The sequence below is a fragment of the Anolis carolinensis genome, unplaced genomic scaffold (assembly GCF_035594765.1).
Source record: "Anolis carolinensis isolate JA03-04 unplaced genomic scaffold, rAnoCar3.1.pri scaffold_10, whole genome shotgun sequence".
Classification (NCBI taxonomy): Eukaryota; Metazoa; Chordata; class Lepidosauria; order Squamata; family Dactyloidae; genus Anolis; species Anolis carolinensis.
The window spans coordinates 23,635,866-23,654,068 of record NW_026943821.1 but is presented as its reverse complement, the minus strand read 5'-3'; the positions used below and the strand labels follow the sequence as shown (position 1 = coordinate 23,654,068).

Sequence of the window (18,203 nt, the reverse complement as noted above, 5' to 3'; positions counted from 1 at the left end):
GTATACCTCACAGCCTCTGAGGATGCCTGCCATAGATGTGGGCGAAACGTCAGGAGAGAGTGCTGCTGGAGCATGGCCATATACAGTCCGGAAAAGGCACAACAACCCGACAATTTGCACTTTCTTTTTCCTGCGCCTTGGGGAGTTCCCAAAGCTTGGCGCAACCCACTGGGGACCATCCTCTCCAAGCCTTCTCCTTTCAATGTCCAGCGTTGTGTGTGTGTCTTGAGTGTATATGTGTGTGTGTTTGGAGGCCAGGGAGGCTGTGGTTGTGGTCCCAGTGCCCAAACCCGCATCGTTGTGGCTCCATCCCTTGCCTCTCCAAGTGCCAGGGAGTGCCAGCCTCTCCATCCTCTCCAACCTGGCCCTATTCAGAGGCAGAGAGAGGGAGACGCTCCCAAAAAAATAGAATGAAATAAAGGGGGGAAGAACCAAAAAAAAGGGGGGAGAGGATTGAAAGAGCCAAGCCGGTCTCCCCACCAAGCCGGGTTTGATTTGGTTCAGTCCAGCTGCAGCAGCTGGGAGGGGAAAGGGGAAGAAAGAGCTCCCTATTATCCTACTATCACTCCCAGGCAAAATATATTTATATTACAGTGATATGTAATAGCTTCAGGGTGTCACCGAGCTGGAAACCTCCTCGCTTGCTTTCTGAGATGATTTTACGCATCCAAGAAAGCGGGGATTGAAAGGAGAAGGGAAGAAGGAGAAAGAAGGCGCCAAGCCAATCACCCAGCAGCACCTCTCTCTCTTTCCCTCCTCTCTCTCTTTCTCTCTATCCTCCCCTCCTTTGCCAACCCAACTCCCTCCTCCTCCTCCTTTCCTTCCCTCCTCCAAGCAAATCAACCCCTCGGTTCCTCTTTGACATGCAACCCGCTTTCGGTTGGGACAAACCGGCATGCCGCTGCAGCTTTAAACGGCATTGGGGGAAATTGGGGATTTTTGCTCTCATGACGGTGGAGGTGAGCTATTGGAGCCGGATTCTGCTGCTGTCGGTGGGGGTTTTGGCATCCACAGCCGCCGGTAAGTAAGGCTTTTGTGTCTGGGGAGGGTAAGGAAGCAAAGGGAGGCGGGTGAACTTTGGAGAGCCCATTGGAAGGTCTGTTTGTTTGTCAGTCTGTGGTCCATGGGTCTCTCAAGCTTGCAGCATCCTACTATGATTCTATACTATTCTATTAGGACTGAAGAGGTGCCATGGTTGGATCCTTCCTTCTCTTCCCTGGCTGTAGTTCTGTGTTGCTTCCCATCCAAAAAAATGGAGACATGATGGGAAACTTTGCAAGGATCTGACTAAGAAAGGGATGCCAGATTGTCCAAGGTTGCAAAGCTGGATTTGGATTTCTTGGAGAGATCCATTAGGGATTGAAAAGATGCAATGGTTGGATCCTTCCTTCTCTTCCCTGGTTGTAGTTCTGTGTTGCTTCCCCTCCAAAAAATGGAGACATGGTGGGAAACTTTGCAAGGATCTGACTAAGAAAGGGATGCCAGATTGTCCAAGGTTGCAAAGCTGGATTTGAATTTCTTGGAGAGATCCATTAGGGATTGAAAAGATGCAATGGTTGGATCCTTCCTTCTCTTCCCTGGTTGTAGTTCTGTGTTGCTTCCCCTCCAAAAAATGGAGACATGGTGGGAAACTTTGCAAGGATCTGCCCGAGAAAGGGATGTCCATTGTCACAAAGATGTATTTGGATTTCTTGGGAGGATGTTTTAGAAGAGAGAGATCCATTAGGGACTAAAAAGGTGCCATGGTTGGATCCTTCCTTCTCATTTCTGGCTTTAGTTCTGTGTTGCTTCCCCTCCAAAAATGGAGACATGGTGGGAAACTTTGCAAGGATATGACCGGGAAAAGGATGTCCATTGTCCAATGTTGCAAAACTGGATTTCTTAGGAGGATGCTTTGGAAGAGAGAGATCCATTAGGGACTAAAAAGGTGCCATGGTTGGATCCTTCCTTCTCTTCCCTGGCTGTAGTTCTGTGTTTCTTCACCTCCAAAAAATGGAGACATGATGGGAAACTTTGCAAGGATCTGCCTGGGAAAGGGATGTTGCAAAGCTGGATTTGGATTTCTTGGGAGGATGCTTTGGAAGAGAGAGATCCATTAGGGATTGAAAAGATGCAATGGTTGGATCCTTCCTTCTCTTTCCTGGGTGTAGTTCTGTGTTGCTTCCCCTCCAAAAAAATGAAGACATGATGGGAAACTTTGCAAGGATCTGACTGGAAATGGGATATCAGATTGTCCAATGTTGCAAAGCTGGATTTGGATTTCTTGGGAGGATGCTTTGGAAGAGAGAGATCCATTAGGGATCGAAAAGATGCCATGGTTGGATCCTTCCTTCTCTTTCCTGGCTGTAGTTCTGTGTTGCTTCCCATCCAAAAAAATGAAGACATGATGGGAAACTTTGCAAGGATCTGACTGAGAAAGGGATGCCAGATTGTCCAATGTTGTAAAGCAGGATTTGGATTTCTTGGGAGGATGCTTTGAAAGAGAGAGATCTATTAGGGATTGAAAAGCTACAATGGTTGGATCCTTCCTTCTCTTCCCTGGTATTTCTGTATTGCTTCCCCTCAAAAAAAAATGAAGACATGATGGGAAACTTTGCAAGGATCTGCCTGGGAAAGGGATGTCAGATTGTCCAATGTTGCAAAGCTGGATTTGGATTTCTTGGGAGGATCTGTGGAAGAGAGAGATTCCCTTCCTGGGCTCTGGGCAGTTTTTACCCCAAAGCTGGGGAAGATGTCTCTTAAGATAGGTGAGAAAGAGCAAATATTCCCCCATTTTGGAATCACTGTCCCTCTCTGACAACAGCAGGAGGCATGTTTTCCTCCGGTATCTCTGTAGGTCTTGAGTGCGGACACAACCGGTCTTGTCTCCCGGATTTTGTAGGTTAAAAAAAGCAACCAAGGCACCCATTTGACTTATTTTAAAACCAAAACACACCCAGCGCCTACAGTTGGGGAGAGACTCTGAATAAATGTCTGAAAAGTCTCCTGCGTGTGTCCTTGCTGCAGAAACAGTCCATTGCTGAAGTTTCCTCTCTCCAAGGGCTGTGGGTGAGGGATGGGAAGACTGCCGGTCTATTGCTTCCTTGGAAATGTCTTTTGAGTTTAAGGTTTTATGGGGATTTCTTCATAAACTGATTTTTTCCGGGAGGCAATCGTTCCCGGCAAGAATGAACAGTGGCTTAGGCCCTTCTCTGGAACATGATTCATCAATGTCTTGAGTTGAACCCGGGGGAGAACAGGCTTTGGGCGAAACCTGCCCAGGAATGCACTGATTTATGGTTGGCCAACTTTATGGCTCTGGATGAAACACAACACTGAAGTCTTTCATTCAAAGGAGGAGCAGGATTTGGGTTGACAATCAGCTGTTTGTTTAGGGACATGGTTATGGAGATGCAGGGTTGAAGGTGAGGAAGATATCAAGTTGAGGAGGGATAAAGTAGTCTTTTTGGATGGCTAGTTGGCTACTCACCCTTTTTGGCTTTGTGAATCAGTTGTGGTTCCATGTATGTTGGGAGAAGACCCCATTTCTCTTAATAACGGGATTCTGGACAGACATGGTGGATGGGTTGGTTGTCTCTTGGTCTTCTCTTTCTCTTGTCTACCTTGAGTCCATTGCTTCTTCATACAACTTCTAGGATGCCTTGACTATCATTCTCCATCCTTGTATATCCTCAAATCCTTGTATAGCCACCAATCTTATCAAGTTGACTTTTCTTGAAGTCAATCTTTGCTTTGTGTTATCTCATAAATACTATTTACCTATCCTTTTCCCCTCCCCATTCCTGGTCTCAGTGGGATTCCGTTGGGTTGATGTGCCATCTCTTCTACCCCCAAATCCACTTCCTTTTTGTGTGGATTCATGTGTTCTTCACATCCAACAGTTATTGGTGTCTATTAGGTAAAGTAAAGGTTTTCCTCTGATGTTAAGTCCAGTCATGTCCAACTCTGTGGGTTGATGCTCATCTCCATTTCTAAGCCGAAGAGCCGGCATTGTCCGTAGACGTCTCCATGGTCATGTGGCCAGCATGACTGCATGGAGCACCGTTACCTTCCCGCCGGAGCAGTACCTATTGATCTACTCACATTGGCATGTTTTCGAACTGCTAGGTTGGCACGAGCTGGGGCTAACAGCGGGCACTCATTCCACTCCCGGGATTTGAACCTGGGACCTTTTGGTTCAGCAGCTCAGCGCTTTAACACACTGTGCCACCAGGGGCCCCATTGGTGTCTATTAATTTTCCTCATTGTTATTTCCTCTCATTAAACTCTTCTTTCTTCTCTGAGGTGGCAATATCTCATTATTATTATTATTATTATTATTATTATTATTATTATTATTATTACTATTATTATTATTATTTAAATGTACTAGTTCTTCCTTGCTGGTCCATTTGGTTGTGTGAAAGTTGATGTTTCCACATCTCTTGGAGTCCCTTTCTCTTCGAGAATGGTTTTCGATGGAGATTCAAGAGTTATTCAATAATGGAGCAAAAACAGGAGTGGAGCCACATTGCCCATCGAGTGCCCACTTTTGATCCATTTCTTTTACTCCTGGAAAAAATGTGGGATTTTTTTCGGGAGCAATGACCAGGAATGTCCAAAGTGTGGCACTACAGCTGTGTGAATGAAACCACTGAGATGTAGTTGTAGCCTGCATTAAATGCATACATCCAGATGTATATCTGAACCCGCTCACCTTGCATTAACCTCTTTCTGTCTCAAAACTGAAATCTGTCAATTGTTGCACTCGCTTGTTGGTAGTGTTCCTTAAATAGGCATCGAAAAAGTCGTTGCGTGGTGGCGAGCAAGATTTCTCACACTTTCCTCTACATACATAAATCATTTCTTGCCCTAAATGATTCAGCAATGAAGCTTACTCATGTTCGAAACAACCTTTCTTTCCTTATTATTATTATTTTTTTTGCAAAGAAGGAAAATAGCATTTCTCTTTTCAGTGAAATAATATCATGATTTTTTTTTCCATTGAAGTATCTCAGAACAAATGTCATTTTCCTCCCAACTTGTTATTGAAAGAGATTGATTTTCTGAGTCTGAGTGCTTGAGCCCAATTTGTAACCACAAGAAAGATGATCCCGTACAACAACCCTTGCTGCAGACTTCCTTCACCATTCAGTAAAAGGGAAATTGATCCACGGTCCGTAGAGACAGCTTGTTTGATTCTGGTACTGTTTCTAATTGGATTCAATTGAGAGATAATTAATTACATTATTTATTTATTTTTAAAAACCCATCTTTAAGCTTACCCTATTATTCTCTCACAACAGTCCTGTGAGATGGGCCAAGGTAGTGACTGCCTCAGGGTCCTCTAGTCAGCTTCCAAGTTAAATAGGTATTTATTTACTATTTTATTCACTGATTGCATATTCAAACTGCTAGTTAGTTAAGATTCTCTGGACAGCAATATATTGAAAAATATAAAATGCAGCGAAATTGAATCTATGACGAACTACTTAAGATGAAGAATGCAACTTGGCCCACTTTCAGGTGCTTCAGATTTCATCCAGGTTGTTCCTCTCCATCCAGAGTACCTTCACCAAATCCCTGGCCCCCCAAAGACCTAGTTTTGGGTCATATCCCAACCCCAAACTTGACCAAAAGTGATGCAATACCATTACGGTCACCATTTGATATAGGAAGGACCAAGAAAAGTCTGGAGATGGTGGTATTGATGGGTTGTTGTGCATCTTCCGGACTCTATGACCATGTTCCAGAAGCATTCTCTCCTTACATTTCACCCACATCTATGGCAAGCATCCTCAGAGGTTGTGAGGTACTGATGGCATTGATGCTGATGGGAGTGATGGTGTCTAGAGGAGAAATAAATGCTCACCAGACACTCTACGGTCAATGTGTGGTCTTCACAATGTCATTGGAGGTTGCTATTGTCACATTTCCTCACTATGGGATGTGGTCACTGAGCAGTGATGGGATCTGCAGTCTTGCAATACTTCAAGGGTTGCATGATTCCATGATTGGGAAGATCTAACCTTAACACTTGGAGGATCATCCAAGGAGAACCAGTTGCTGAGGTGGTCCTTTTTGGTTGGTATCTGGCCTCCTCAACCGCATTCCTAGCATTCCATGATATGGAAGTGAAGGTGGTTGGAATCACACAGTCCTTGGAAGGTTTCAGGACTGAATGCTCACCAGCCACTCTACAGTCAATGTGTGGTCTTCACAATGTCATTGGAGGTTGCTATTGCCACATTCCCTCACTATGGGATGTGGTCACTGAGCAGTGATGGGATCTGCAGTCTTGCAATATTTCAAGGGTTGCATGATTCCATGATTGGGAACATCTAACCTTTCCTCTTGGAGGATCATCGAAGGAGAACCAATTGTTGGGGTGGTCCTTTTTGGTTGGTATGTGGCCTCCTCAACCACATTCCTAGCTTTCCATGATATTCAAGTGCAGGTTTTTGGAATCACACAGCCCTTGGAAGATTTCAGGACTGAAGTTCTCATGAGCTCCTACTCACCATAGCCAATACTGGGGGATGTGACAACAGCAACCTCCAATGATATTGTGAAAACTATATGGTCCTTCTCTCTGCCATGATATGAATGTATTAGAGACAGCATATGTGGGAATACAACTCTGGAAACTAGGGTTTGAATCTCTCCTCATCCATGGAAACCGATGAGGTGACCCTGGACAAGTCACAAACTCTTAGCTCCAGAAAACCCCTTTGATGGGTTCACCTTAGGGTTGCCATGCATAGGAAGTAGACAAGAACAAAGTGTGTCCCATGACTCTGGAGTCTAGGGTTTGAATCTCTCCTCATCCATGGAAACCAGTGAGGTGACCCTGGACAAGTCACAAACTCTCAGCTCAAGAAAACCCTTTGATGGGTTCACCTTAGGGTTGCCATGCATAGGAAGTAGACAAGAAAAACGTGTGTCCCACAACTCTGGAGTCTAGGGTTTGAATCTCTCCTCATCCATGGAAACACATGATGTGACCCTGGGCAAATCACAAACTCTCAGCTCCAGAAAACCCTGTGATGGGTTCACCTTAAGGTTGCCATGCATAGGAAGTAGACAAGAACAAAGTGTGTCCCACAACTCTGGAGTCCAGGGTTTGAATCTCTCCTCATCCATGGAAACCGATGGGGTGACCCTGGACAAGTCACAAACTCTCAGCTCCAGGAAACCCTGTGATGGGTTCACCTTAGGGTTGCCATGCATAGGAAGTAGACAAAAACAAAGTGTGTCCCATGACTCTGGAGTTTAGGGTTTGAATCTCTCCTCATCCATGGAAACCAGTGAGGTGACCCTGGACAAGTCACAAAATCTCAGCTCCAGAAAACCCTGTGATGGGTTCACCTTAGGGTTGCCATGCATAGGAAGTAGACAAGAACAAAGTGTGTCCCACAACTCTGGTGTCTAGGGTTTGAATCTCTTGTCAACCATGGAAACTCATGAGGTGACCCTGGGCAAGTCACAAACTCTCATCTCCAGAAAATCTTGTGATGGGTTCACCTTAGGGTTGCCATGCATAGGAAGTAGACAAGAACAATGTGTGTCCCATGACTCTGGTGTCTAGGGTTTGAATCTCTCCTCATCCATGGAAACACATGAGGTGACCCTGGGCAAGTCATAACCTCTCAACTCCAGAAAACCCCGTGATGGGTTCACCTTAGGGTTGCCATGCATAGGAAGTAGACAAGAACAAAGTGTGTCCCACAACTCTGGAGTCTAGGATTTGAATCTCTCCTCATCCATGGAAACACATGAGGTGACCCTGGACAAGTCACAAACTCTCAGCTCCAGAAAACCCCGTGATGGGTTCAACTTAGGGTTGCCATGTGTAGGAAGTGACTTGAATGGAGACAAGAACAAAGTGTGAATGTAGCAACCACCTTCCAGTTCAGATCAGAAGGTAAATATTAGCTCAATGTGTTGTCAAAGGTTTTCATGGCCGGGATCACAGGGTTGTTGTATGTCTTTCGGGCTGTGTGGCCATGTTCCAGAAGCATTCTCTCCTGACGTTTCGCCCACATCTATGGCAGACATCCTCAGAATGAGGATGCCATCCATAGATGTGGGAGAAACGTCAGGAGAGAATGCTTCTGGAACATGGTCACACAGCCCGAAAGACATACAACAACCCAATATTAGCTCACATTGCATCTTTCCCTGAATGAAGATGTCCCGAAAGTGGAGAGCGAGGTATAGCAATTCTGTCACATCAAGGGTGACTTGATTCAAATCAAACAGATTTAAATCCACATCTAAATCACTTCTCTGCAGGACGTCAGTTTTAATGATGCAGATCATAGTTTAAATCATTCATGGGGAAGACTCCATTTAATCGTCATTCTGTAAGGAGAAATGCGTTATTGATTAAGATATTGTTAATACATTTCCAGAGGCTCAATTTGAATTGTTTTCCAGGCAACTGCTCACTTGGTCAAAAATTGGATTCTCTATATTTGTATCCAGACTCTTCCTTCCAGCCCATATCTACTCCGAGTCCCATAATCCTCTATAGTCTTTCGCCCTATCTATTTCGGCATTCAAAGCGAGATGAGTCTGAGAAAGAGAATGCATGCACTTCAGGATGAAATCACCCATGGAAAAATATTATCTCCTGCCTCCGTGAACTGCTGTTCAAATAGTCAGAGAATACAATTAGAAATTATATAATTAGTATCCATGAAGATAGCTGCGACCGAAGCCTATTTTTAACTACAGCCAGTCCTACACATTTGTGCATTGAATTATGCACAGATTTGATCAATATGGTCTCTTTCGGGATCTCTGGGTCCTTCAGTGTTCATCTGTTGATAATTTCTACAGGACAATTCCCATAGAGTTGTATTGGAAGATCTAGGTGGTATCTCTAGTATTGAATGAATGCAGTTTGATCCCACTTTAACTAGCTAAATGCTATGGATCCAGCCTGAGTTGACATATGATAAATACCATTGATCCCATGGCTTCACCAAATTTGGAATAACAATGGGATATATATCTATCTATATATAAATGTAATGTACATTTGTAGGACTGAGTAAACAACAAAACCACTGAACCAAATCTCACCAAATTTGGCCATAAAAGACAGCCATCCAATCTATGTCTTTCAAACTAAAAAAACCTGAAAAATAAAGTCAAAATTAGAGAACAAGGAAGGGCCGTTTTCAACCCTGGTTGCTGGTCAGAAGGGTAGGCCCTTTCCCCTTTAAGCCCCGCCCACTTCATCTCCTAGCAACCCACTCAGCCATAATGGCACCGGGGTACAGCCAAACTTCAGGCTTTTGAGGCTGCAAGGCTATTCACTGCTATTCCATCTGGACAACAAAGCATTCATATAAGCTACAGCAACGCATGGCCGGGCACAGCTAGAGTGTGTGTGTGTGTGTATGTGTATGTGTGTGTGTGTGTGTGTGTGTGTGTGTGTGTGTGTGTATATATATATATATATATATATATACATACACATACACACATATACACACACACACACACATACATATACATACATATATATATATATACACACACACACACAAATATATGATCTACAGCAGCGTTTCTCAACCTGGGGGTCGGGACCCATGGGGGGTTGCAAGGGGGTTTCAGAGGTTTGCCAGTGACCACAACAAACATATATTTCTGATGGTTTTAGGAACCGAAATCCCTCCACTACTTTCTGTTGATCATGGGAGTTCTGTATGGGAAATTTGGCCCAATTCTATTGTTGGTGGGGTTCAAGGGGCTCTTTGATTGTAGGTAAACTATAAATCCCAACAACTACAACTCCCAAATGTCAAGGTCTATTTTCCACAAATTCCACCAGTGTTCACATTTGGGCATATTGAGTATTCATGCCAAGTTTGGTCCAGATCCATCATTGTTTGGAGTCCACAGTGCTCTCTGGATGTAGGTGAACTACAACTTCCAAACTGAAGGTCACTGACTCAGAATATCCAGTTCAAAGCAGATGATGTGGATTATCTGCTTTGATAATCTGGATTACATGGCAGTGTAGAAGGGACCTCAGCGTGCATCTACACTATGAAATTAATGCAGTTTGGCCAGATAGAGAAAAATAATAAATGTACCATATATTCTCGAGTATAATCTGACCCAAATATAAGCCAACCAGGACCCTCACCCGAGTATAAGCCAAGCAGGGCTTTTTCAGTCTTAAAAAAAAGGGCTGAAAAACTAGGCTTATACTCGAGTATATATAGTATATTAATATATTTCCTTCACTTTACATTTAGCCACACGTTTGCTTTGCCTTTGCCCCTTTCGTCCTCCGTGACTTGGTCAGTGTAGACGTGCCATCAGACTATTACTGGACACCCAGTTAAAATGAATGGGAAAAGCCTGCCTCCCATAGTATTGCGAGAAGTTTGTCTGCCGTACACGTTTGCTCCCATTTCTCCCCAGACTCATCAGCATCTTCTTCTTTTTTTCCCGTTCTCTCCTGTCCTGGAAGTCGCTTGTTTTTCCCCATGCAGATCCTTGTCACTGCAGTGGCTTTGATGTCTACTTTTTGATCCCTCGAATTATGCAAATCATCTGCTGGTTTCGGTTTGTGGAAAAAACAGATGAGAGGGAGATGACTGAGTGGGCAAATATGTCTTTAGTTGTTGTGAATTATTGAAGTAAACTATTGACATGATTGGAGCATTCTGCATCTGGAGCAGCAAGAAGGGACAGGAAATGCTGCGCCATTAGGGCACTTCCCCTGCCTTTGATCTCAGTTGTCTAAGGGTGTGTCTACACTGTAGAATCAACGCAGTTTGACATCATTTTAACTGCTGTGGAATCATAGGAGGTGTACTATGATGAGGCACCAGAGAAGGAGAAAGGCCTTGCAAAACTACAACTCCCAGGATTCAATAGCATTGAGCCATGGTTGATAAGTGGTCTGAACCTGTGTTTATTTGACAATGTAGAAGTACGTTTTGTCCTAATGATGAATGAGATTGAAAAACAGTACAACTCCTTATTCCAGCTTCATAATTGCTTAGCACAGTGGTCCTCAACCTGTGGGTCCCCAGATCTTTTGACCTTCAACTCCCAGAAATCCTAATAATAATAATAATAATAATAATAATAATAATAATAATAATAATAAAACTCTATTTATACCCCGCCACCATCTCCCCAACAGGGACTCAGGGCGGCTTACATGGGGCCATGCCCAGAACAATACAATATCTATATATATAAAAGAGTAATGGAATCCCGGCGACCGACAAAACAACAAAACTACAGGCCCCCCAACCTCGAAATTTGACAACACAACCCATCATCCACGCCTCTAGGTTGATACAACAAAAAGAAAAGAAAAATAAAGTCCTAATTAGAAGGAGAGGAATAATTGTTTTTAGCCAATTGCTGCCAGTTAGAAGGCTAAGCTCTGCCCACTTGGTCTCCTAGCCACCAACTCAGCCCAGGGGACAGGCAGAGTTAGGCCTCACTTAGGCCTCTTCCACAGATTATCTGATTTTAACTGGATTATATGGCAGTGTAGACTCAAGGCCCTTCCACACAGCTATATAACCCATTTATAATGGACTTAATGTCAGGGAAAAACCTTTACCCTTTACCTTAACTACCACCAATTCCTCAATACTTTATTTCCCATAACACCATACTTCGCCACAGCAACGCGTGGCTGGGCACAGCTAGTAACAAAATATAAATAAAACAAAACACCTGGACCCACAAGTTGAGAACTACCGTCTTAGCACATCTAGAATTAATGGAGTTTGTTTAATGCATTATGATTTGTACAATACAATACAATAAAAGAAAATATACACTACAATAAACAAAATCAAAAGAACAGTAGAACAATAAAACCAAGGGCGGGCCACATGAACACTAGGTTAATAGCTAGTAAACTGGCATGGATTTCTGGGAGTTGTAGGCCAAAACACCTGGACCCACAAGTTGAGAACTACTGTCTTATCACATCTAGAATTAATGGAGTTTGAAACCACTATAACTGCCATGGCTCAATACATAGAGTTGTGTCAAACTCCATTAATCCTATAGCGTAGATGCACCTTGAGAGTGATTAAACTATCCTACTTTTCTCATAGAGGATTTCCATGGGTGCAAGTTAGTGACTCCTAAAATTCAAACAGAAAATAATGTCATGGTTTAAGGCATCCCTTGCCAGTCTGGTGCTCTCTAGATTGAACAGCAACTTCATCCATCATCTATTCTGGGAGTTGCAAGTCAAGAGGTCTAGACTGAAAAATGTCAGAATGGCAAAACCATGGTACTTCTATCATTCCAACCCATAGAATCCTAGGAATTGTAGCTTGGTTGGTGAAGGTTTTAGAATTTTCTGCTGGAGACATGTAATATTGCTTTAGTTCAAGAAACTCATGAGCAGAGGATACCAAGAAGTTCCAGCACTACACAGAGGAGTTAAAGTGGAATGAAAGTACAGCTCATCCTCTAGTTTTGTATAGGTTAGTGGTGGAGGACCTATGAAAGTGAATTAAAACCCCTTTTCACCTGGAAGAACATCTGTCTAGGAATCTCTAGGTCCTCCAGTATGACTCTATGGTCAACTTCTGTTGGAAGTTGACTATATCACTCTACAGGACAACCTAAACTAGGGAAAGTTCTCTCTATGGATCTCTATGTCCTCCAATGACCTTCTGTGATCAACTTCTGGCAGAAGTTGTGCTGGAGAACCTAGACATTTCAAGAGCAGTGGTTCCCAACCTTTGGACCTCCAGGTGTTTTGGACTTCCTAACAGCTGATAAGTTGGATAGGATTTCTGGAAGTTGATGTCCAAAGCTACCTGGAGGCCCAAAAGTTGGGAACCACTGTTGGGAACCACAGAGTAGATCAGATGTGGGAAAATTTGAGCTCTCCAGGTGTTCTGGACTTTAACTCCCACAATTCCTAACAGCTGATAAACTTTAATAGCTGGTAAAGTTGACATCCAAGTGTTTTGGACTTCAACTCCCACAATTCCTAACAGCTGGTAAAGTTGAAGTCCAAAACATCTGGAAGCCCAAAGGTTGGGAACCACTGTTCTAGAGAAGGTTTTGCTGAAGAAACTAGAGATTTCTAGAGAAACATTATTCTATTTTACCCCACATATACAAAAGGATGGGGTGAAAACTAGGAAACATGCATCCCAGCAACCTCGATATGTAATTAAGTTGGCAAATGTTATTCATAAAGAATAACATGCAAGCATGGAGAGCACATTGTCATTCTTTTTGGACAAATGGGCACACAAGGCATCCAATTTTGTGTGTGGATTTGAAAAGAAATCCCTGCGCATATAGAAAGGGAACCAAATAATCCTTTGATTGGAGGAGTGAGAAGCTGAGCACAACCAAAAGGGTCAGTGTTTCTTCATCTCCAATTTTATTACTTTTCGCCCTTGATGTTTCTACCTGCCGTGGCTTTGCAACTGATTTTGTTCCTCCTACGGTTTCTAATTTATTGTGCTCAGTGCCCTCTTTGACATAAAAAGCAATGCCACCGGTCGCATGACCTACTCTGTCTTTTTTGTAGATTTCATATCCAACTATGACGATATCCGATCGATTACCACGGCTCCACTGGGCTTCTTGTAATACCACTTCCAAGTAGTGTTCTTTGCCTGAAATGTCTTATTTGACTTCTTTCTAGACTTTGTCCTCCCAAATGGCCTTTCCTCCTGGGAAACTATGGACACTTTATACCAGATTAATCCTGGGAAGGGTTTTGACCGCCAGCCCCCAAGCTGCTGTGGAAGTGAGAAGAAATCCCATTCATTTGGCAGCACTGAATCCAGTTCAATGCATTCAAATGTCCACTCTTGCCCACTTCCATTCTTCTCATAGCTGCAGACACTAAGAGCGACATTTAAGAGGACACGGGAGGAGAGACAGGATTGTCTCCTGCATTCCCTTCTCCATTCTCCGTTCTCCATCTAGACAATCTCATAAAACCATAGGTAAGGAAAGTGACCTCCAAAAGCCATCTAGATGATCTCATAAGACCATAGGTAAGCAAAGAGACCTCCAAAGACCATCTAGATTATCTCATAAGACCATCGGTAAGGAAAGGTACCCTCAAGGGCCATCTAGATGATCTCATAAGACCCTAGGTAAGCAAAGAGACCTGCAAAGCCCATCTAGATGGTTTCATAAGACCACAGGTAAGGAAAGGGACCCTCAAAGACCATCTAGATGGTTTCATAAGACCCTAGGTAAGCAAGGAGACCTCCAAAGACCATCTAGATGATCTCATAGGACCATAGGTAAGGAAAGGTACCCTCAAGGGCCATCTAGATGATCTCATCAGGCCATCAGAAGATCATAGATAAGGAAAGGGCCTCAATAACTAAAATCGGATGGTTTATGAATGAAGTCAGTCTAAGAGGAAACTTACATTTATTTGTTGTGCCTGAAGTGCTTGGAATTTCAACCTTAGCATTTCTCCAGAGAAATGTCATTAACTTAATGAACCACAGGGCTTCATTAGCCAACACATACTAGATTATCTGGTTGCTTTTGTTTTATGCAAAGCAGAGTCCATGTGGATTTTTGCAAAACTGCTTCCTGTTTTATTTAAAGGTGCACCTACACTGCAAAATGCATGCAGCTCGACACAATTTTAACTTTCATGGCTCAATCTAATGGAATCCTGGCAGTTGTAGTTTGATTAGGCACCAGCCTGTGGCCAATGTTTTCAACACATCTTGATATTTTGGTGCTAAATTTGTAAATACAGTAATTACTACGTAGCATTACTGTGCATTGAACTACTTTTTCTGTCAAATTTGTTGTTTTGGTGCTTAATTTGTAAAATCATTTGATGTTTAATAGGCTTTTCCTTAATCCCTTCTTATTATACAACATATTTGCTTATCCAACGTTCTACCGGCCCGTTTATGTTGGATAAGTGAGACTCTACTGTTGTTGTTGTTAAATGCAAAATAAAAATAAAAACCACCTCTGCAAAATATAGCTTATGGATTTGTAACAACCAGAGCTACAAGGGCTTCAGAATTGGAGATCTGCTTCTCCTGATGCTCCGTCTCATACAAAGAACTGCTTTAGAGACTGGGACCACCTTTGTACGTGCTCAGAGACATGCGCTTGTACACCTGGAGCAGCCAAGGCATACCTGGGCTAGTTGTTCCATCTGTCTGCTGAGCTCCTGGCGGATGGGAGGCAAGCAAGGAAGGAAGGAAGACAGAAGGTGACTCCACGTGGCTGTCTTCCAGTTGTCTGGGAGGTTCTGTCAGAAGGAGAGACATCAAAATGGGCGCAGAGAACATGATCCAGGCACTCTGCCATCCGTCCCCGTCATTTGCTGCCAAATGGATGTGTGGAAAGTTCTCACTGAGCAATTTGTTAGAACGCCTCTTTTTTCTTTTTGCCATTGGTGAGCTCTGTGTTAGTCTTCCAGACTGTTCTTGGCTTATGGGCAGTCTGGAGGCCTCTTAGGGTGCACCTTCACTGCGGAATTAATGTAGTTTGACACCACTGCACAGGCCTGGCTCAATGCGGTGGACTCATGAGAGTTGTCATTTCACAAGCCTTCTCTGCCAAAAGAGGACTGGTGTCTTATTGAATGACAAATCCCCAGATGCCATAGCACATAAAGTGGTGTCAAACTACATTAATTACCGTATATACTTGAGTAAACCGACCCGAATATAAGCCGAGGCACCTCATTTTACCACAAACAAACTGGGAAAACATTGACTCCAGTATAAGCCGAGGGTGGTAAATTTCAGAAATAAAAACAGATACCAATAAAATTACATTAATTGAAGCATCAGTAGGTTAAATGTTTTTGAATATTTACATAAAGCTCTAATTTAAGATAAGACTGTCCAACTCTGATCAAATCATCATTCTCATCTTCTTCAATGTAAATGTGCTTATGTATACTTTTAATAATAATAGAGGAAAATAATACATGTTGTTGTTATTATTATTATTATTATTATTATTATTATTATTATTTTATTGTATGACACAGCAAACAAGATAGATATGCTGGATTTCGTATCACAAAATCACAAGTCGAACTCTTCCCAAGTGTCCAGGACTGTCTGATGTATTTTTGGATGATGCGTGCAGATCCCAGTAGGGTGGCCTTTTGCAGTTGGCAGATCATAATTTTCTCAATGTCTATTGTTTCCAAATGACTGCTGAGATCTTTTGGCACGGCACCCAGTGTGCCCATCACCACCGGGGCCACCTGCACTGGTTTCTGCCAGAGTCTTTGAAGTTCAATCTTGAGGTCCTGATAGTGGCTGAGTTTTTCCTGTTGTTTTTCGTCAATGCGACTGTCACCTGGGATGGCAACATCAATGATCCAAACCTTGTTCTTTTCCACAACTGTGATATCTGGTGTGTTGTGTTCCAGAACTTTGTCAGTCTGGATTCGGAAGTCCCACAGTATCTTTGCGTGCTCATTTTCCAATATTTTTGCAGATTTGTGATCCCACCAGTTTTTGCTGCTGGGAGGTGGTACTTGAGGCATAAATTCCAATGATTCTTTTGGGCCACATAGTTGTGCCTCTGTTTGTAGTCTGTCTGTGCGATTTTCTTATAGCAGCTGAGGATATGATCAATGGTTACGTCAGCTTTTGGGTCATAGCTGATGTTTCGATCTTGGCCTTAATTGCATTTGTTCTGATGGCTTGCTCCTGGGCTGCAAGGATCAGGCCTTCTGTCTCCTTCAGGGTGCCATTATTATTATTACTAAAGGAAAATAATACATGTAATTACGGAGCCCCCATTGGCGTAGTGGACTAAAGCCTTGTGACTTGAAGATTGGGTTGCTGACCTTAAAGCTGCCAGGTTCAAATCCCACCCGGGGAGAGTGCGGATGAGCTCCCTCTATCAGCTCCAGCGCCATGCGGGAACATGAGAGAAGCCTCCCACAAGGATGGTAAAACATCAAAACGTCCTTGCAGACAGCCAATTCTGTCACTCCAGAAGTGACTCAAGTTGCTCCTGACACGAAAAAAATACATGTAGTAATAAATAGAGTAAAATAATAAATATAATAATAATAAGATCAGAGTGAAATAATAAATGTATTAATAATAATAATAATAATAATAATAATAATAATAATAATAATAATAATAATAGAGTAAAATAAATGGAATAGTAGCAACAATAATACAGAAAAATAATAAATGTACCATATATTCTCGAGTATAAGTTGACCCAAATATAAGCCAACCAAGACCCTCACCCGAGTATAAGCTGAGGGGGGCTTTTTCAGTCTTAAAAAAGGGCTGAAAAACTAGGCTTATACTCGAGTATATACAGTATTTCAGATTTTGAAAATATTTCCCCATTTCAGAGATATTTTCTCTATACTGTTCAACTGTTCTCCTACCTATGCAATATCTACCTGTTCACCTCCCACTTTCCATCTCTGTCCTTGGCATACTTTGGTTGTTACAAACTGAGCTCAAAGTATAGGACAAGACTGAAATATCAGCCCTACAGTATCCTAGAAGCGAACATGAATTTCGGATGGGTCCTGACATTAAGTTTCCCTCACTTCTCTCTTTTCTTTCCTTTTTTGCCAGAAGAAGTACAAAATCAAGGTTAAAATGTTCAACAGTTCTTTTAAAAAACCCAATTTTGTTCTCTGGAACGCTGGCAATAAAAGCCAAGATGACCTTATTAATCTTGCATATTAAAATGGATTTTTATATATATTCTAGCTCAGCGGTTTTAATGAACTCCTACATGTTGATAGTAATAGTTACAAGGCAGTTAAACATTAGTTTTTTGGGGTTCCTCCTTTGCGAAGAAGGAGGAATTCCTCTGCGAAAAAGGAAGGTATTCCATCCTGATAAAAGCCATGGTTTTAAAAGTTAAGAACATGAATAGGTGCTACCATTGGGCCATTCTCTTACCAAAGGGAAATTCCAGCATTTCTTAAAATAAACCCTTAATGTGCATCAGTGGGGAACATGGCACTGCCTCCTTCTCCTCCCACTGCCATTTGGGCTCCGCCCCACTGCCCACACTCGACTGAGACCTCCACCATGGGGAACATGGCACCACCTCCTTCTGCTCCCACTGCCACTTGGGCTCCGCCCCGCCGCCCACACCTGACTGAGACCACAGCCATGGGGAACATGGTGCCGCCTCCTTCTCCTCCTTCTCCTCCCACTGCCGTTTGGGCTCCGCCCCGCCGCCCACACCCGACT

General features: G+C 42.9%; 1 protein-coding gene across 3 annotated transcripts in view; it reads left to right on the top strand.

The window, feature by feature from the left end:
• Window positions 1–433: 433 nt before the first annotated feature.
• csmd2 (CUB and Sushi multiple domains 2) overlaps window positions 434–18,203 on the top strand; it is a 632,593-nt gene continuing 614,823 nt past the window's right edge. Inside the window, exon 1 of one of the 3 annotated variants that reach the window (XM_062962418.1) lies at window positions 434–1,020. In XM_062962418.1, the coding sequence (XP_062818488.1) occupies window positions 864–1,020 (157 nt within the window). In that variant the 5' untranslated portion in view covers window positions 434–863. The remainder of the gene's footprint in view (window positions 1,021–18,203) is intronic. The other 2 variants (XM_062962417.1, XM_062962419.1) reach the window with 2 other exon arrangements.